This window comes from Pteropus vampyrus, unplaced genomic scaffold, assembly GCF_000151845.1.
Source record: "Pteropus vampyrus isolate Shadow unplaced genomic scaffold, Pvam_2.0 Scaffold135, whole genome shotgun sequence".
Classification (NCBI taxonomy): domain Eukaryota; kingdom Metazoa; phylum Chordata; class Mammalia; order Chiroptera; family Pteropodidae; genus Pteropus; species Pteropus vampyrus.
The window spans coordinates 6,237,251-6,259,042 of record NW_011888916.1 but is presented as its reverse complement, the minus strand read 5'-3'; the positions used below and the strand labels follow the sequence as shown (position 1 = coordinate 6,259,042).

Sequence of the window (21,792 nt, the reverse complement as noted above, 5' to 3'; positions counted from 1 at the left end):
CTGCTGGGTTTCATGGTGGTAATGATGACAGCAGTGTCTTCTGTCTCTCAAGGTCTCTTTTGTATTTTTTTAAATTGACTTTATGTTTTGGAAAATTTTAGATTCACAGCTAAATTAAGCAGAAGGTACAGAAATTTCCCATTGTGCATTTTGAAAATCTCTGTAGTCTTTATCATTAAGCATAAGGTCTGGCACACAGAAGAGTAAACAAGTTCAGCATTTTCAAAATGGTTTAATTTTTTGGTTTGTTTAAAGAAAGTCTTTCCTACACTGAGATTTCTATTTCCTCTATACATCTTAAAGCATGTCTTTCACATTTAAGTCTATAATATACCTGGAATTTATTTTTCTGTTTGGTGTGATTGAGACTTTTTTTTTTTTCTTTTTACTATATGGGTATGCCCAGTACCATTTATGACTAGTTCTCTTTTCTTCAAATCAGTCTTAATGTCATGTCTTGATATCATTTTTTTTTTCTGTATATGCCTAGATTTGGGTCTAAATTTTCTTTTCTGTTCCTTTGATCCGTATAGATTCATTAGGAGGGAACTGACATCTTTATGATGTCATTCATCATTCACTAAATATTCATGGAGTACCTCTGTTGCATTCTGAGAACTGGGAATACAGCAGTGACTAAAAACTCACAAACATCCCTGGAAGGATAAAAACCATAAACAAGATAAATTATATGCTGTATTATTCACATTAGCCAAAAACTGGGAACGATCTAAATGTCCATTAAATGTATATTCATACAGTGTAATACTACTCAGCCATAAAAGGGACAAACTACTTATACATGCAACAACACAGGTGAATCTCAAAAATATACTAGGTGTAAAAAACCAGGTACAATAAACTACATATCATATGATTCCATTTATGTTAGGTTTCTACAAAACGCAAAACTATAGCAATAGAAAGCAGATCATTGGTTGCCTGGGTCTTGAAATGGGAGTGAGGATTGACTGAAAAGAAGTATGAGGGAACTTTTTAGGTGATGCAGGTGTTCTAAAATTGGATTATGGTGATGGTTGCACAATTGTATAGATTTACTAGAACTTGTGAATTGTATACTTAAAGTAGCCAGAACTCATGGTGTGTAAATAATACCTTAATAAAATTGTTTAAAATAACTACTTTATGCCAAAACAGATGAACTTTCAGCACATGCTAAGCCACAAAAAAGACAGTCACCAAAAAACCCACATGTTGTACGATTCCATTGGTGGTGATTGGGAGAAAATAGGGAGTGACTTGCTAATGTGTATGGGGTTTTTTTGTGGGGTGATAAAAATGTCCCAATATTGCTGTAGTGGTGATGGTTATACAACTCTGTAAATTTACTATTTGAATTGTACACTTTAAGTGGGTGAATTGTATGGTATGTGAGTTATCTCAATAAAGCTGTTACAGAAAGTAAATGAAATTATAAACTATGTATGAAGGAGAATTAGAAGTGGGGAGGGACGTGGTGGTGGTGGTGCTGGGGAACTCCTCACTGAGAAGGAAACAGTTGAGCAAAGAGTTGAAAGAGATGAGAGGTTGAGCCATATGGATACCTGGGAGAAGAACTTTCTAGAAAGAAAGGATAATCAGTGAAAGATCCTGAGAAGAGAACACATCTGGCATGTTTGAGGAACAACAATGAGGTCGGTATGGCTGAAAGGGAGCGAGCAAGGAAGGGAGTTGTTGGAAATGAAGGTGGGACTTCGGTTTTCATAGTGAGGGAGATAGGGAGGCAATGTAGAGTTTTGAGTAGGGAAGTGACATGGATTTTTAACATGGCTGTCGTTCTGAAAATAAACTGAAGGGTAGCATGAGTGGAAGCAGGGAAACCAGTTAGAAGGCAGCAGTCCGGGAGAGATATAAGTGACTTGGACCGAGGTTGAAGAAAAAAGTGGTCAGTTTTTAAATATATTTTGAAGGAAGAAGCAACAATATTTGCTGACAGATTGGAGATGAGATAGGAGAAAAAGAGTCAAAGTAGATGTTGTATTTTTTGGCCAGAGAAACTGAAAGGGAGAGGATTGAGGATAAGGCAGATTTGTGGGGGGAAATGCCAGTTCTGTTTTTGATATGTTAGAGAAGCCCATCAGACATGCTAGCACAGATGTGAGTAAGCAATTTGGACATCTAAATCTGGAGTTCAAGGAAGAGGTCCTCAGGTAAAGATTGTATTTAAAGTCATGAGTCCTCCAGTCCACCAACACAATATCTTTAATAAGACAAGATGGTATTTTCCCTTAAGATAGGCTCTTAGAAATTGTTAACCTTCAACTCTGCCTCCAAAGAGAATAAATATGTTAATTTTCTTATATTTCAGGATCTTCAAGATGAAGTTCAAAGGGAGAATACTAATCTGCAAAAGCTACAGGCTCAGAAACAGCAAGTACAAGAACTCCTTGATGGACTGGACGAGCAGAAAGCCCAGCTGGAGGAGCAACTCAAGGAAGTCAGAAAGAGATGCGCTGAGGAGGCCCAGCTGGTAAAGTCTGGCCATTTACTGCTGCGGATCTATACCTGGCTTAAAATGGAAACATGCTCTGCTTCTTGTTGTTCTTAGGTGGCACTCTAATCAATAGTTTGGGCACATGAAGGAAATGGAACATGGTTCATTCAGAAATTATAGGCCCTCTTTAGGGAAAATAGGGTACTTAATATACTATTTTTCTAAATTTTAGTTGAAAATATGGTACTTATGTCTACAACTCTCCATTTTTTTCCCCTAATTGCTCTGTTCTATTAAAACCTTACATCAAAAAACATGAAAATAGTAAACTAGACAAATAAACATACTGCATTATGGAACATTTTAATGACATTTCTTTTTTTAATCCCCCTTTCTTCTCATTCACCTCCATTTTATAGATCTCATCCTTGAAAGCTGAATTAACTAGTCAAGAATCACAGATCTCCACTTATGAGGAAGAGCTGGCCAAAGCTAGGGAAGAGCTGAGTCGCCTACAGCAAGAGACAGCAGAACTAGAGGAGAGTGTGGAGTCAGGGAAGGCTCAGCTGGGTCCTCTTCAGCAGCACCTGCACGATTCACAGCAGGAAATCAGTTCAGTAAGTCTTTGCACCAGTGAGAAATAACACTCAAATGGGCCGTCACGTCCTTTTAGTAAATAATACTTTCTCAACTTCTCTCTCTGCCTAGTTTTTTTATTCCTTTTTCAGTCATTTTATGCAAACTGGTTTCTTGTCACCTGTCATAAATTAAACTATCATACATCTAATACAACCGATGATAATCACTGGAGTCATAGTCAAGAGTGTGGGCTTTGTAGTTGGGTGATTTAGATTTAAGAGCTGGTTTTGCCACTTACTACCTGAATCACTTTAATATCAGATTCCTCATTTTTAAAATTGGAGAATTAACAATACCCCTAGAGCTGCTGTGAGGATTAAAGGAGGCAAAACCTTTGAGACCTTTTAACATAGTGTTTGATACATAAATACCAACTAAGTGTTGCTTATTTCTATAAATAATAACCCAGTATCTCTCTTTTGTGATTCTCATTTTGAAATCAATGTTGCTTATTTGGCAACCTTTATTTTTTTAAACTAGAAAATTGTTTTTTTATATAGATGCATATGCCATGCTGTGGTAGGTCCAGTGTATAGATAGATACTTCACTTTGTTATTTCTAGGCCTTCATAACTGGACAGTATTTTATAGAATGATAGCAGGATGGTTAGACAGGAATGTAGAGAGCAATGTACCTGTTGACTTAAAAATAAAAGGGCCTTTCAAAGTGACAGACCAAAAGAAAAGCGTTTATTGGACATCAATAAGAATAGCTATTCAGGCCGAAGCCCAAATAGTATTCCAATTAAGAGACAAAGGCAATGAGTATTTATGAGAAAGGGAAGGGGAACAATTACATCAATAGAAGGAAGGCATTTCTATTGGTGCAGATAACATAACATAGTGATATTAATTCTAAACAGTGTTTTTAATTTTCTGTCCAGTAGTTAAAATAACTGCTTTCTTGTTATCTTTGCAAACAGTTCTTTGAGACACAGTGTTGCCCTAAGCCCAGTCCACAGGTGATTTTGCCCCGTTTTAACATTCCAAAGGTTTGAAGCATAAGACTTGCCAAGGCAACTTCTCTGGCATGGCAGCTCCCAGCTCCATTTTAAACTGGCTCCATTTATTATTTTTTTGGACATAACCCATTCCTTTTATTTTGAATTTGAACAAACTGAAACCATAATTTTTTTGAGGTTTATCCATGTTGTACATGTATGAACGTTATATTCCATTGAATGTTCATAAGGTATTTTGTTTATCCATTCACCAGTTAACGGACATTTGAATTCTTTCAACTTTTTGGCTATTATGAATAATGTTGCTATGAACATTGGCATACAATTCTTTGTGTAATATATGTTTTCATTTCTCTTGGGTATGGAATAGGTTATATTATCAAGTTATGTTTAACTCTTCCTTAACTTTAAATTGCCAAACTGTTTTCCAAAGTAGCTGTACCATTTTACATTCCTACTAGCAATATATGATTTCAGTTTCTCCACATTTGTACCAACACTTTATTATCTATCTTTTTTATTATAATCATTCTAGTAGGCATAATGTGGTATCTCATAGTGTTTTTTTAATTTGTATTTTCCTGATGACTAGTGATATTGAGCATCTTTTCTAATGCGCTTTATTAGCTATTCACATAGCTCCTTGGGCGAAATGTCTATTTAAATCTTAACCATTTTAAAAATTAGGTTGTTTGTCTTATTATTAAATTACAAGTTTTTAAAAATATATTCTGGATATAAGTTCTTTGTTAGATGTTTGATTTGCAAATAATTTCTCCCAATCTAGCTTGTTTTTTCATTTTATTTTCTTTGACTTTTTCGAAAGTAGATTTCTTTCAAATGAAAGAGCATAAATAAAAAAAGTAGAAAGCCTTCTGGGTTTTATAAATTATCATTGGGAAAATAAAACTGTTTGTGAGCAGGGAAAATAGCCTCAGTAAACTGTACCACCAAGTGTGCCAGATGTATTTCGTATCTGTGGAGGAATTATGTCCTTGAATCTGACTTCCAAACCTTAAGAATAAACATGCCACTTTCTTACATTTGACTCAGTGGCTTGTGTGTCTTTCCCGCAGAGGGCAGTATATTCCCTTTGGTCTATAAAAATGAAAATCTGGTTATAAACCTGTCTGAGACTTTCATTGCTCTCTAAAGCTTAAACTATAGCTTTTCTGGAAAGAGGAATAAGTGAAATAAAATTTTCTAACATGCTGCATTTTCTTCTTCTTACCTAGTATTTGTAGGAAAAAAAAAACAAAACAAAACAAAGAACCTCTGACCTTAAATCTATATGTTTGTACTTATACAATACATACTATTTTATCCAAGTATTTTGAAAGTGTTCTGATAGTTTATTGCACTTCCTTTGCACAATTTCCAGAGAGCTTGTGTTAGTTGCATGACCGATTTTTTTATATCGTCTAAGTTTATGCAGAGACTGAAGAAGAACACAGGCTTAGTAACAGGTACATGAGAGAGCCAGACACAAGATTGCCTAGTTTTGTTCAAGATTCTGATTGTTTCAGAAATAACCGTGAGGAATAAACTGTCCTAAATAGAATCGATAGGCAAGTGTTCCACTTACTGCTTCCCCTATATGATGGGTATTATTTTAGTGTCAAGGTTTTAAATTTTTGACTGCAAAGTTGTAATAGGTATTGAAATTTACTCAATGGTCATGATAAAAAATTTTTTAAAAATGAAATAGAGACTAGGAAACATCAGAATGCATTACATGTAGTAAGGATAAGTATTACTTCATGAAATGTGTTTCACCAGTGCATGTGTATGTGTGTGTGTTATAAAATCATGTAGAAATTATATAATTGAGTATATTTCTATATTTTATGTGTGATTATGTATACATATATACACAGAGAGTTATATCCAGATATATGCATATATATATTTACTGAGTTAGTATGTAAAGTCTATTTCTATGAATTAAAGTAAAACGTTTGTAAGCCACTGTACTATAGCACTAGGAGTATACAAGGTATATGCTGTATGTTACAAATGTGTAGTATTTTTGGATTGTTAGTTTAAATTTTAACTACAATGCAATTTGATAGATTTATATGCTTTTTGATGTCAACTGTTTATAAGCACAATGCTTGTGTTCATTAACTGAACAGATATTAAGCACTTATAGTGTGCATCACTGTGCTAGATGTTAGAGATAACAAAAGTTGTAGTCTCTACCCTCAAAGAGCTCAAGGTCTTTTACTTTTTTAAAATGGGGTAAATTAGTGGAAAAGGAACAGAGGAAAACATCATTGCTTTAGGAATGGGAAATGGAGCTTGCTAGGCACTTTTACACATGGTGTCCATCGTTTACATAGTCCTTTACATTTTACAGAGCTCTTTCATATACATCTTTTGCTTTGTATAACAAGTTATTGTTACTACCTTTTGGATTAAAGAATAGAGGGTTGGAGAGGTTATTCTAAGATCACCGAACCAAAAGATGACAAAGCTAGGTTTATATCTGTCTCCTAATCCAATAGTCTTCTCTCCTTAGGTTACGACCCTGAAAGATCTGTGATAAACTGTAGATTCCAAACTGAGCAACTTAAAAACCTTAGGGAGAGATGGGTACTAGACTTATTGGGGTAATCATTTCATAAGTTATATAAATGTCTAATCACTAAGTTATACACCTGAAACTAGGATATTATTGTATGTCAACTATAACTGAAAAATAATTAAATAGGGCTCAGCCTTAAGGTCTTAAGAAAAAAAAACCTTACGAGGAAAAATAACAGTCGGTAAACAGCCTTAATTTATGAAATGTCAGTAGGTAATTTTTATGTTTGCTAAAAATAAAAAGCACAGCATGCTAACAAATAAAAATATTTAAAATATATAGTTTATGAAAAATGGGAATATTCCTTTTCATTAGAAACATTTTTTGATTCTACCGTCTCAATTTTTTTGAGATATTTGTAAATTTTTTTTTTATAGATGTTAGGATAGCTAACTATTTTTTCCTGCCTCTGATCCCCAACATTTTTTTACGTATAAAAATTTATCGAATTCTATTCTCTGTGTCCCACTATTGTCCTAAGAGTATAGAGACACTTGGATATTGGGATCAAAAAAACTCTGAGTGCCTTTATTTCACAAGTTTGCATAGCTTAGATTTAGAGACTTCTTCCTAGAGCCCATTAATAAAATGCCAGAGCTCATTTTACCTTTGTCTTCACTCTTCTCTTTCCTAGTAGGAGCATGGTAGGAGTATGAATGGCTCCTACCATGGATACAGAGGAAAGCCTGTATCCTCTCCTTCAACTTCCTTTATCTCTTCTAAAGCTTCACTACAAAATCTTCTCTTGCTCTGTCACTTTGCTATCTTTTCCCCAATACCCTGACTCTTTTTTTCTTATTATACCCCAAACAACCACCAGTATGCAGATATTCAAATCATAATTCTTGGAGCTTTCAAAAGATGTACAAAAGCAAGTCTATGTTTTGGAATTTGAAGAAGAGAAGTTACTAGGATAGATTACTGAAATCTTTAAGTCATGCTTCATTCCCAGAGTATTCTCCTTATGGAAGCAAATTTATCCTTGACCAAGTCCAGGGATATAGTGATATAGTTGCTTGTCTTTCTAATAATAAATTATTTTATACTTCTGCTTTGTGTTGACAGATGCAGATGAAACTGATGGAAATGAAAGAGCTGGAAAACCATAATACTCAATTAAATTGGTGCAGTAGCCCACACAGCATTCTTGTAAATGGCGCTACAGATTATTGCAGCCTGAGCACCAGCAGCAGTGAAACAGCCAACCTGAATGAGCATGCTGAAGGCCAGAGCAACCTAGAGTCTGAGCCCATACACCAGGAGTCTCCAGTGAGTCTAATAGTTCCATAATCTTCATAATTAACTACAGAAAAAAACTTGGTTTAGATCAAAGTTTTGTTGACATCATACCTGATAGAAATAATGTGGCCTGCCTCATCTGAGGACAATTGAGGTTTGTTTTTTTTTTTTTCCCCAGAGGCAGAGAGTGGGTACTGATCCAACAATTCTAACAGTTTTAACTAGTGTAAAAATGTAATTTTAACCAATATATTTGTTATAGAGCATGTTTTCAAAGCAATAGTTCTATAGATAGTAACTTTTTCAAACAAGTTTTTATATACTCTCACCCAAAGCTAAAAGGAATTCTTTATTTCACAGTGTTAAGGATATTTATTTACCAGTTATTTAGAGAGCACCAACAAGGCACAAGAGTGCTACTAAGTTACATGCGAGAGCTACAGAGACAAAAAACAAAAGAACCCTACCTTCACACAGCATACAGTCTAGTAGTGTAACACTGTGTAAAAGGGCTATGACAAAGGAAGCATGGGATATTCAGGTAGGACAGCCTCAAGAGGGCTCAGAGAAGATATTGTAGGGAAAGCTGTACAAGTGACCTACACAGTGAGAAGGGGTTAAGCAAAGATGGTGGTGCATTCCTGGCAGAGAAAACAGTATTAGCGTCGGTATGAGATGCGAGAAAACACGCTGCACAGGGTTGTGTGAAGTTTTCGGAAGATATCTCATGAAGGTACAGAGAGTATTGGTAGGAGACGAGGCTCTCTCCCAGTGGGCACCTGCATTACCTCTGGTACTTCATCAAAATATAGATGCCCGAGCCCTACTCCAAACTTGTTGAACTAGAATTTCTAGGATGGAGCTAGGTACATATATGTTTAAAACAAATTCCCTGGTTGATTGTGATGTGTACTTAGATAAAATTGACCACTTTTAGGTCAGAAGGGGCCAGAGAGTAAGAAATGTGGATTCATCTGGAAGCATTGGGGAATTTATCATATTACTGTGAGTAGCCATTGAAGAATTTCAAGCAAGAAGTGACAGGATTAAATTTGTCTTTTAGAAAATGTGGAAGATAGATTGGAGGGTGGGACTGGACACATAGAGATATGTTAAGAAACTGTTGGAATGGTCTGTGTGAGAGTCGTTTTAGTCCAAACTTAAGCAGTAACAGGATGGATGAGTAGAAGAATACAAATTTGAGAGACATTAAGGATGTAAAATTAACAGATTTGATTTTATTTAGACAGTACAGTCTTGGACTCATTATAGAATATTATTTTAAGTACAGAAGGTAAAATTACTAGATTATCCTTCAAAGACATAGCGTGGTAGGAAATGGAGATTGCCCCTGCCACTTCTTAAACCTTATTAATCTACTGATATAAATCCAGAATACAATGGGAAGCCATTGAGAGATTTTTATCCAAAAGGGTCAAGATCAGATTCACAGCTTAGAACTACTACTTTGACTGCTATAAGGCACATATTACAGGCAGGAAGGCAGTTAGAAGGTTACTACAGTAATCGGACTAGAAATAACGATACTTAAGTGGATGACAGTGACAGAGAGGATGGAGAAGAAGGGAAGAGTTTGAGAAAGAAGTAGACAGTAGACTCAGTACAACTTTGAGGCTAGCTGAAGGATGACCAAAGGGAAGTGGTTAAGAAAGACCTAAAGTTATCAGGACTTCGATGCTTGGCGATAGCATTTTCCCAAGGAAGATTATAGGAGATGCCATTCAGCGAATATGTTCTGCTTGTCTTTTTTTAATTTCTAGTAACTTTTGGTTATTTTTGATTTCAGTTTCCTCTGCCAAGTAGAAAATACATCTTTAGTTCATGTAGCATTAATATTTTGTAGGCGAGAAGTAGTCCTGAGATACTGCCTTCTGGTGTGACTGATGAAAATGAAGTGGTGACTGCAGCTGTTAATGAAAAAGGTTGTCCTGAATTTAATAGTGACAGACATTCAAAAGAGGTAAAAATAATTTTATCTGTGAATGTTCTTATCACTGGTTTCCCAAAATGGGTTATATATTATTTTAGGCTAAGGAAAGGGAAAAATATGTTAAGTGAACTTTATGACCACAGAAATATTTGCTATATTGCCATCAGTTGATTTTTCAAAGCATATTTTATTTTTAAATGTTACCTTTTAAAACTTTGGTTCCTAAAAAAAATTTTCTTATTAAAAATTATTTTTAGGATGATCCATTTACTGTAGAATCAAGTTCACTGACAGATCCAGTCACAGATACAAACTTGGATTTTTTCCAGTCTGATCCTTTTGTTGGCAGTAAGTACTCTTATTTTTATATTATAGATTTACCAGAAAGGCTTTTTAATAGATAAACTGTATAAAAATTAGGGCTTCAGTTTTCAGGGCCTAGTTGTTACAGCAAAAATAGAGAGTTAAGGTTTTATATGCTCAAATTTTAGTATTCGTTCTCTTCAGGAAACTAAATTCTGAGACTGAGCCTTCGATGATTTCTTTGGAGCCCCTGATAAAGAGTATGTTTCTTCTTCAGAATAAGGACCAAAAGAAAGAGAGTCAGGCACTCTTAACCAGCAATTATTTACTAAAAGCGCCAACACCATGCTTTAAAACTGGAAGCAATAGTAGTTAAGTAGCCTGATTCCCTGCCCTTCAAGTGCCTACAATCTTATTAAAGAAACTTAAGTTTATTAAATTAAAATGTCTGATATCAGTATAAACTGTGCTAAATACCACTGTGTCAGAGCTCTTTTTGCATTTTAATATTTCCAGAATCACATTGTGAAAAGACAGGTCAGTTTATATCAGTTTTAAAGATGGAAAACTGAGGCATATAAAATAATTTGCTTAGAGTGATTGCAGAAATGAGCCTAGATATTAGAACTCAAAAAAACAATCTTTATTGAGCTATATAAAATGTTAAAAGATACATAAATTGAACCTTTAAATACACAGTTAAATGGTTTTAGTGTATTTACAGAGTTGTATAATTATTGCCAAGATATGATTTTGGAACTTTTTTTTTTATCACCCTATAAAGCAATCCCATAACCATTAGAAGTCAGTTCCCATTCCCTAGCCCTAGCTATAGACAACCACTAATCTACTTTCCGTCTGTATAGATTTGCATGTTTATGTGATTAAACAATATGTGTTCTTTTATTTCTGGCTTCTTTCATTTAGCATAATATTTTCAAGGTTTACTCAATGTTACAGTATGTTTCAGTACTTCATTCCTTTTTCTTTTTTTGACAAGTAACATTGGATGGACATACCACATTTTATTTACTTATTGGTTTATGGACATTTGGGTGGTTTCCACTTTCTTGGCTATTACGAGTAATGCTGCTGTAAACATTTATATACTTCTTCTTACCTATCCTTTTGGTAATAAGCTATCCTAGTGGGTGTGAAGTGGTATCTCATTGTGGATTTGATTTTTTATTTCCCTAAAGACTAATGTTGTTGAGCATCTTTCTAAGTGCTTATTGGCCATTTGTATATCTTCTTTGGAGAAATGTTTATTCAAATCATTTGTCCGTTTTTTAATTGGGTTGTTTGTCTTTTTGTTGTTGACTTGTAAGAATTCTTTACGTATTCTGAATACAAGTCACTTATATATGATTTGCAAGTATTTTCTTGTATTCTGTGTTGTCTTTTCTTTATTTTGATGAAGTCCAATTCATCTTTTTTTTTCTGTCACTTATGCTTTTGATGTCATATCTAAGATTCAGAGTCATGAAGATTTACGTTTTCTAAGAGCTTTATAAGTTTTAGTTGTTAAATTTAGAGCTTTCATCCATTTTGAGTTAATTTCAACATATGGTGTAAGATAAGGGTCTAGCTTTATTCTTTTGCATGTAGTTACCAGTTGTTTCAGCACCATTTGTTGAAAAGACTATTCTTTCCCCATTGAATTGTCTTGGCACTCTTGTCAAAAACCAAATGACCATGAATGTAAGGATTTATTTATTTATGGACTCTTCAATTCTATAAGAATTTTTACTTCAGTTAAGCTCACTGTCTTTGTTTCTGAGATGGTGATGGGTGATACCCATTCCTGTACTACTATGAAGAGCAGAGATTTTGTTAGTAAAATTCTTGATGTCAGGACTGTCTTTTCCCCCTCTATCTGTAACTTCAACTTGTGATCAAGAAGTAGAGTTGGCTTTAATTCAAATTTGCCTCTTTTATGAGGTGTGTTGATGTTTTGCCTTTCCTCTTTATTTTTTTAAATATTTCCTAAAGGTGGGTGGCATTCATTGTTTAATCTGCTTTGAGGTGGAGTTAACAAAACAAATTTTGCTTTAAGAAATTTTGCTATTGTTTTAAAGTTAAATAATGGTGCCACAACAGTGAATATTGTTATTTTGATTTCTGCTTATTTATTTTATCACAGGTGATCCTTTCAAGGATGATCCTTTTGGGAAAATTGGTCAGTATTATTGAGGTCCATCTTAGCTTAAATTCGATTTTGTTTAATTATAAGCTTATATTGTATTTAAGAATGAGAACTCTCAGTTGGGTATTATAGGAAATGGACTTTTTATTTAGTTTTAAAACTGATCTAAGGCCCCACTAAGTTGTTGTATGTGCCTTACATTTTCAGAGAGAAAGTGGTAGATTCTTGTAAATTTGCTTAATTAACTGTTAGCTTCACTTTTTAAACAATGTTTGTGCTTTTAATAATATTTACACTGATTTCTCCTTTTTGGCTAGGATTAGATGGGTATAATGAGCTACACTACTACAGGGTTTAGAACTTTTGTTTCTGTAAGATTATAGCCTAATCCAATGAGTGCAGGAACAGGAAACACCTTAAAGAATAACTAAATGTTGGGCTTTTAAGATTTTTTTTTCTGGGATTTTTGCATTAGAATAAAGCAAATTGTGTACTGGTTAGTTATGCTTTCTAAACCTCTTCCAAACTATTGGCTATGGACGTGGTTCCATAGTATAGCAGTTAGCATGTCCGCTTTGCTCACAGAAGGTCCTGGGTTTGCACCCCAGTGGAGTCATGGTCCATGGTTAACAGCCATGCCACCCTGAACAAGTCCGATGTCTGATCTCGGAAGCTAAGCAGGGTTGGGCCTGGTTAGTACTTGGATGGGAGACCACCTAGAAAGATCAGGTGCTGTAGGCATAAATAATAATAATAAATTAAAAAACAAAAAACAAAACTATTGGCTATTATACTTGAGTACAGAGAGAAATACATTTAGAAATCTTTGTTTCTTTAGTTACAATAGCATAGAATAAAGGTCTTAAAATGGAATCCCTTGAAATTATGTGCTTATTTTTAAAAATAAGTTTATTAGGTTAAAAACTCATCAAAACCAGAAAGAAATCTGTGATCCCCTCCTCACCCCACCCCCAAAATTAGAATCACCAGTTTAGAGAAATTATTTAAGCCTAGCACACAGGAAACGTTTGTATAGTAAGTGTTGGAATTATTGATATGCTTTGGGTGAATAATGAACAAGTAGGAAAGAATGTTAATTAAAACTGTTTAACTAGATAGAACTGTCTATACTTCATGATCATTAGTCATAATACAAAGTACCTAACTTAGCTTCTGTAGGTTCAAAATGTCTTTTATTATGGCAATTGTCATGCCTTCAGGTGACAGGAAACTCAGTGTAATATTTTTTAGTCTCTCATATTTGTGCTGTATTTCTTTAGATCCGTTTGGAGGTGATCCTTTCAAAGGTTCAGACCCATTTGCATCTGACTGTTTCTTCAAGCAATCTTCTACTGATCCTTTTGCCACTTCAAGTACTGACCCTTTCAGTGCAGCCAGCAATAGCAGTAATACATCAGTAAGTAGGAGGGTTTAAAACTTAGATGGATAACAGGTGTTCTAAGGGAGTTTCTTGAAGTATACAGTGATGAAAGAATCCTTTTATATTATTTCCAGTAGGCCATATGAAATTTTTAGTTTCATTCAACCCATCTAGTTTTTGATTCAGAGTGGGTTTTCACAGCTTGATCACCTACTGGTATTAACCAGAATAATTTATGTCATCCAAAAATCAAATCCACCTTTCAAAGGGCCAAGTATTATTTCACCGGGAATATTAAAAATAAAGAACTAGAAATCCATACACCAATTTTAAGTAAAGCTTTTCAGAAATGTTTGGTATGCATTATTGAAATAATGAAAATCAGTTTAAAAGGAAAAGCATCGATGTTTTAGAAAAATAAAATCACTTATTTTATAGACACATCTGGAATGTTAATCTTATAAAAAAGTACAAATTCTCATTGAATGTCAGACTGTTGAAAACATCATAGTACAACCACCACTATTTAAATAAGCACATAGTATGATTCAGGTACTTCTGTGCGCTTTCCAGCCATTGTTCCTAATCGTCACGTCAACCTTGCAACGTAGGTATTGGTGTTTCTATTTTAACAGTAAGGACACTGGTACTCGGGAAAATTAACTTAATGCAACCAAGGTCATACATACAGCTAAGTGCTTTATCGTCTGGAGGCTTTAAAAACAAAATCTTTATATCATGGATATTTAAACATTCAAAATAATATAATGAAATATTTTAACAAACTGTCATGTACCTGTCACCCAGTTTCAATAATTGTAATTTTGGAGGGTTTTGTTTTGTTTTGTGGCTTATTTTTTGAGGCAGAATTTTCATGTCTATAAGTAAACCAGATCCAGAAAGGGTCAGTTGAGTGACAGGCATTTGAAGCAAAAATTTTATCTTTTAATGCTCAGATTAAGAATACCATCTTTAAGGAATAATTGATTCTTGATTTTCATATTCTTGAACTACTTCCTTACTGTATTTGGTAAAGAGCTACTTGGCCAACAACTGGTATTTTCCATTGATGTAAAACTGAGCAAATGCCTCCGTAACTGAATATTTGTGGTTTCCACAAGCTACTGGATACTGTTTTCCTCTCCAAAATAAACAACACTTAGTTTGCAGTGTGGACCCATTTGCCAAATTCTTCTTAAATTGGCTGCAACCTAAATTCTTTTCCTCTCACCTTAATCTACCCTCTCATTCTTCACTTGTATCATTTAAAGCAAGAAAGTCAAAGCAGTTCTTCCTAATTTAAAAATAAACGAGTTTCTCCTATTTCTCTATCCTGGCGAAATTTTTCTGCCATTCATTCTACTTACTTTTTCTCTTTTCTCTCCAGTTTTCTCCCCTTGCTGACAGCTTTTAATTTGTCCATGAAAAACAAAACAAAATACATAAAACCAAATTGGCAGTATAACAACAGCTATGTTTATCTAATCTTTTCTATGTGCCAGGCATGGTGCTAAGCTCTTTTCTGTGTTACCTGATTTAATCTTTACAATAATCTTATGAGACTCATGTTATTATCCCCATTTTTAAGATAAAGTAAATGAGGCTTAGAGAGGTTAAGTGGTGATACGTTAGTAAATAATAGAGCTGAATTCACACCTGTCTGACCAAAATCTAAAGTCTTCACCATAAGATTTAACTCATTTTTTTGTAGCTCCAAAACCCCCGATTTTTGTGATTTTCCTTTAAAAAAAAAAAAAAGCCTTCTGATTATGCCTCCAGGCATGAATCTCTCCCAGAAATTCCTGTTCCCTCAAGGCTAGTTTCTGCCCTCAAAGGGATATAATTTTAAAAAACAGAACAACTAGCATTTCCTTCTGTCCTAGCTAGTGTGTGGTAGCTTTGCGTAGGTGCTAAGTCATTCTGTCAAAGGATGGGAGCGGATGGCTTATATAAAAGAGAATTTCAGTGATGAGTTAGGTGACCTCGTAGGCAGATTTGGGAACATTAATTTTATAAAATTGTACCATCTGAATTTAGTTATGAAAATTACTTTTGTGTACTAAATTGCCTAATTATCAAACTAAACATAGAGTTTTGTAGCCACTTATTTCTTCATGGGCCACACAGTTCATCTTGTTCCCCATGCTGTCCCAATGGCCTTGTAGGGTATTTGCACAGTGTATGATGAAGGAATAGAAATTAAACCTGACATGCATGTAGGCATGTTTTTGTATTTCTCTCTATGATGGTACATAAAACTTACAAGCTATCATTAAAAACCAGGCCTGTTAGGTTTTCTTTCCCTCAAAGTCAAGAGGAGACTCAGTAAAAGTTGTTACTTAATAATCATGTCAGTGACTGTCTCTCACACTGGTATTTAGGCTATTATATCAGGAAGCATGGAAAGTTACTTTGCTATACGGACCGGCTTTGATTGCTATTTATTCATTCAGCAGATATAATCAGAGTATAAGCTGGTGTGCTAGTTTTATAATATCATTGGCATCAGTTAAAATAAATACTATAATTTCAGTTCCAAAAACTTCCTTAGTATTACTTCTTTAAGTCCCAGTTGGCATTACATTTCTCTTTTCAAATACATTTGTTTTACTTAGAAATTTTAAGTTGAGCTCTGCATTATCCTTTGACATTTGATTGTTATGTCTAATTTCTTGATGATTAGAAATGGATGACATTGATAGCCATGAGTCAGAGTGGAAAATAAATATCCCAAAACACTTTTCACATCCCTTTCACTTGTCTGCCAAGTCTTTCGGCTGGACTCTTAAAAAGAGCCTGGTACCAGAAAGAGAAAGTTCAGTTGTCCTCCTAAATGTACAGTTTGTTTGACTATGATTAAATACTAAAATAGAAAGTTCAATAGCAGGAATCTCTGGCTTCTGATAAAGTCTCACTCTTTGTAGCCACTCACCTTTGCCACTTGATCCAGATTTTTCCATGGCTTATTTGAAAGTGGCAGGATCTTTTTTTTTTAGCAGAAAGCTGTATATCTATCTGTATCTCTCTCTCTCTCTCCCTTCCTCCTTCCCCCTATCCCCCATACACAAGCACATGTTTCCTCCAAGGGGAAGAATGCTGAAACTATTTTTAGATAACAGAAAATGGAAATCTAGCATTTCTTGATATTAAGTACTAGGATATTTAAGAGTTAGAATACTATGCATCCTAAATGCAACCTGTCATCCTGGAATAGGAAAAGGACATTAATGGGAAAACTAGTGAACTCCAAATAAAGTCTATAGTTTATATTTTTGTACCAGTATTAATTCCTTAATTTTAATAGGTGTACCATCGTTATATTAGATGTTAGCATTAGAGGAAGCTGGGTGAAGGGTATATGGGAACCCTGTATTATATCTTCAACTGTTCTAGGAATCTAAAATTCTTTCAAAAAGAAAATTAAAATATTGATGATTAGAAATGGATGACATTTTGCTCTATACAAGTAGCAAAATTATAAGGAGAGGAAAAGAAATGAATACCACCAAAGTCAAGATAATGATTACTTCTACAGAGGAGGGAGTGAGATTATGGTTGGAGAGTACATGAAGACTCCTGAGGAGTCGACAGTATCTTGGGAGGTGATTACATGTGTTCACTTGATACTTATTTGTTAAACTGTACATATGTCTCATACTTTTATGAATGGATATTATGTTTCACAATAAAAGATTAGAAAATGATATGTATCATTTCGATTTAATAAAATTGCATATCAGTTAGGGAAAACTGTTCCCAATGCCTTATATTCCTTAATGAACTTAGAGTTCGTAAAGAATATTTTCTTTGGTATGGCAATGAGGTTTCAGCTATGAAGTGTTACTTCTCTCAGTCATGGCTTTGTGTAATTTGTTTAGGTGGAAGCATTGACACACAATGATCCTTTTGCTCCTGGTGGAACAGTTGTTGTTGCAGCTAGTGATTCGGGTAAGGAAATAATTTATCCAATTCTTTGAACAGCAAACGTTACCCTTTTTTTTAACTTTTTTTTTTTTTTTTTTGGTCTCCAAATGTATTTGTCCTATTTAGTATGGTTTTAAAATCATTGCATTATTATATCCAATTGTAATCTACCAATGATAAAAATGATCATAAGTGTTTATATTTCACTTTCTACTTTTCTTGTTATTCATTATCTCAATACTATTCAGGTTAAAGATCTTTCTAGAACATGTATGGAATAGTCAGTATCGTAGAACAAATAAAAAATTGTTTTTTTCCTTTATAAAAGCAGTGTTGCTGGGCAGTTTCAAAGTCAGCATCGACTGTGTATCTTGGTCTAAATTTTAAAATTAGTGGCTTCCGATAGGTAATGATAATAGCTTTGCAAATAGTGGATAGGTTCTTTTAATAATGCAGACAGAGAAAAGTGTTATTCTAGCATCCAGTTTTCATGCTTTATTTTCCATTTATCCTTTTAATAACATTTTAAGTAATATTCCCATTTTAAAGATCAGGAAACTGAGGACTAGAGCATTAAGTTAATCAAGTTTATACAGTTTACTAGATTTGAACCACATATCAGTTTGCTTCTGAATCCATGTCCATTGATCTTTCCATTGTATTATCCTGCCTCTTTACTTATGTACTATGTAAATGAAAAAAATTAAATTCTTGGAACCCCATATTTGATGACAGGTACTGGGAGGATAGAGGAAGCAATCAAATGAAAAATGTTAAGGAAAGAAATGAAAGCGTTTTAGTAAGAAACTTGGAAAAGGTCCGTGGAAGGACTCTTTGGGGTTGAGGGAGATAACTCCAGATTTCAACCTCACTGGGCTCTTATTCCAACAATAGCAACAAAAAATGATTAGGGAAGACGCAGGTTATTTAAAGCAACCACAGTGGTGACTTTGGAGATCATCAAGTACATCAGCTTTTTGGTCTCGGGATCCTTTTACACTTTTAAAAGTTAATGAGGACCCTCAGAGCTTTTGTTTGTATGGGTCATATCACAGCATTTACCATATTAGAAATTAAAAGTGAAAAATTTTAAACTTTAACATTTATTTAAGAACAATAATAAACCCATTACCTGTCAATATAAAAAACAGTTTTTAAAGAAAAGTAACTCCAAAAAACTGTGAGAAAAGTACCATTATTTATATATTTTTGCAAAGTTATTTCAATATCTGGTTTAACGGAAGAAAGCTGGGTCCTCATATCTACTTCTGCTGCACTGTTCAGTTTGCTGCACTATGTTGTTTTGCTTGATATGTGAAATGAAAGAGATCTGGCCCGCCTAGTTATGTAGTTGGAAAAGGGAGGAGTATTTCAATAACCTTTTCAGATTATTGTGGATATTCTTCTTTGATACTATATCAGAATTCAACAAATTTTAGTTTCTTCAAAGTTAGTTACAGTATGGAATATGAAACTATCAGTGAACTTTTCATGCTCTGTTAAATTAAAATACATGGGTTCATTTTGCACATTGAATGAATCTTATATGATTTTGTAACATGCATTGATCATTGGAAAGTATTGGTTCACTGAGCCTATACTTTTTCCAAATGTTGACACATTTCATTATAAATACTTTTTAAATTTATTACTATCACCACTCATTTCATCAGAGACTAAGAATTGGTATAATGTTAAGTTTATAAGGCAGATATAACTTTTCAAGATTCTAATTTTTACTCGAAAGCTTGGATTTTTATCATCTGCAACAAATACTATCAGTTGTTTTCCATAAAATGATAGGCTCACTTTGTTTCCTTTAGAGGAGGTGTTGCCAACTACCAAAATCTGAATAACCTTTTTTTGTCACTTCTTTCAAGTAAAAATGGGATTCCATTAAAAAAGCAGGTAGTTCAACGTTTTTCTCAGACCGTCGTGGAAATGCTTTTCCTCCTGATAACCGTCATACTTCCATACTCAGCAGAAGTGCTTTATGTGCATTTCCCATTTTGTCATTCAGAATTTTAAAAAGATGTGTAAAGGGTCATTAATTTTTATTAAAACTAATAATTTTTCTTGATTCACCAAGGACAGGCATTCTGAAGTGCAACTGACCTTTTTTTTAACCTCCGCAAGGGTGTGATGGTGAGGAGTAAAATGGCTACCAACCAATAGTTTGGTGCCACTGCCTCAATTCCCACCAGTGGTTTTACCCACCATTGGTTTTACAGCATTGTTGCAAGTACCATCACAATGAGGAGGATAAATAACATCTTCACATTCTGGAAATAGTTTTGACCTTATAGACCTACCTAAAGGGGTCTTGGGACCTCTGGGGTTCATGGCCTACACTTAAGAGAACTGCTGCTCTAATACGTTATAAAAGATTTTCCTTTTGCCCTATATTGTGCTGGTCTCTGTTCCCTCAGGACAGCTTGGTCCCAGGAGTTATCTGGGACAGATGTCTCCTTTTATTCAAAACAGGAGCAAGAGAATAATCTCAATGTCCTGAAGAAAAAGCTGAAGAGTAGAGGCTATTTTTTTAGTTCTGTTTTTAGCTTGATGCTTCTGCTTTTCTCACAGTGCACACTTCCTGTGGTGATGGTGCCCAGTTCTGTGCCTTCGACTACAGCCTATTTCCGACGACTCCTAGGTTTAGTCCTCTAGTTCTGTACTCTTTCCATAGCCTCCAGTACCTTCAAGTTACCTGCTGGGTATTTCCCCTTAGGTGTCAAGGTCAACAGTACTTAAAATTGAAATAATCATCTTTTCTAATTAGTCTCTCCTCCAAAGTGTAGTATAAACAAAAACAAAATGCAAATCTTTACCTCCTCCTACATTCTACTTTCTGTACTAATGACACTATTATTGGTCCTCAGCCAATTATCCCAGATTTCTCTATCATTCCTCACCTCCAGTAAATTGCCAAGTCCTATCAGTTTAACCCCCAAATAGTCTGTCTCCTTCTGCTCAGCTTTGTTTGAGCTCTCATCATGTTTTACCTGGACTGTGATATTAAATTGCCTCCAGTCTCTTTATCTGCCAAGCTATTAATAAATGACTTCCAGAATTGTCTTTCTTAACATTTGCTCATACTGCTAACCACAAATCTAAGTCATTAGCCCTGTATTCCAAATGTATATGAGCATAATGTTTATTATTATATATAATATGTTATTCATTGGGTAGTCTTTTACTTAATGTGTCACAGTTACATGTCAAAGTAAAGTTGTCTACCCTATGAATTATAAAACAATACTAAACATCTGGATATCCCATGTCTGTTAATAGTATTACCATCTACTCAGTTGCCTAAGCAGAGACCTGGGAGCTATTCTAGGTTGTATCCCCACTCTCCTACCCCAGAGCTTCTGTGACATAGCAGAGGCTTACCAGTTGACTTCTGAAGAAGTAAATAAATGGTTTGTTTCAAATCTGCTGCATTGTCGTAAGATTTCGAATTGAATGGAAACATAAACAGTCCAGAGAGGCTGTCATGATTAAGACATGAGTATTCAAGTCCAACTGCCTGAACTTATTCAGATAAAATTGATAGTTCCTTAGGTTTTTTTAGTCTCAGTTTCCTAAACTATAAAATGAGGTTAATAATTATACCTTGTGGGTTTGTTGGGTAGATTAAATGAGAAAATATGTTAAAGTATTTATCGTGGTTTCTATCCTAGTAAATGGTAGCTACTATTTTTGTTATTATTATTATAATTATTACTACTTTTTAGTTTGATGGTTTCTAAATGCAGACTAGTGTTACTTGTAATATACTTTTTGTTAGTTTAAAGTGAAATAAGGACAATGGAGAGAGAGAGAGACACCAACTCTCCTTTCCCAGAAAGGATTCTTTTAGTCTAAGATTGTTTTTTCATCTTAGTTTTTGAAGTCCTTTTGTTTGTGAAATGAAAGGTGGACTTTTTTTTTAGTTCTTATGGTTAAGTTGGCAAGTCCGTGTTTTCCCCTAACTTATGTATGTATATGTGTGGGTCTTAATGTATCGACTTAGGTAGTTTACTTGTTCATAAAATTTCAGTATCTGGAAGCCACCGAGACTGAGAGAGATGGCATTACATACCCAAGGTTACAAACACAGGACATTTGCCCTCCTTGTGCACACCTCTTATATCTCTGTCCTTTTTCACCAAGAAATTTAGTGTTTAACCAGCAAAATATCAGTCTCACAGAACAGAAGAATT

At 34.4% G+C, this 21,792-nt stretch overlaps 1 protein-coding gene and 1 pseudogene across 2 annotated transcripts in view; both read left to right on the top strand.

Moving 5' to 3' along the window:
• Window positions 1–21,792, top strand: part of EPS15 (epidermal growth factor receptor pathway substrate 15) — a 116,510-nt gene that overhangs the window by 82,470 nt on the left and 12,248 nt on the right. For both annotated transcript variants that reach the window (XM_011367686.2, XM_011367688.2), the window contains exons 14-21: window positions 2,330–2,491; window positions 2,875–3,072; window positions 7,709–7,912; window positions 9,747–9,863; window positions 10,091–10,181; window positions 12,280–12,315; window positions 13,563–13,699; window positions 17,542–17,611. In XM_011367686.2, coding sequence (XP_011365988.1) covers window positions 2,330–2,491; window positions 2,875–3,072; window positions 7,709–7,912; window positions 9,747–9,863; window positions 10,091–10,181; window positions 12,280–12,315; window positions 13,563–13,699; window positions 17,542–17,611 — 1,015 coding nt within the window. The remainder of the gene's footprint in view (window positions 1–2,329; window positions 2,492–2,874; window positions 3,073–7,708; window positions 7,913–9,746; window positions 9,864–10,090; window positions 10,182–12,279; window positions 12,316–13,562; window positions 13,700–17,541; window positions 17,612–21,792) is intronic.
• Window positions 12,908–13,023, top strand: LOC111744489 (annotated as a pseudogene).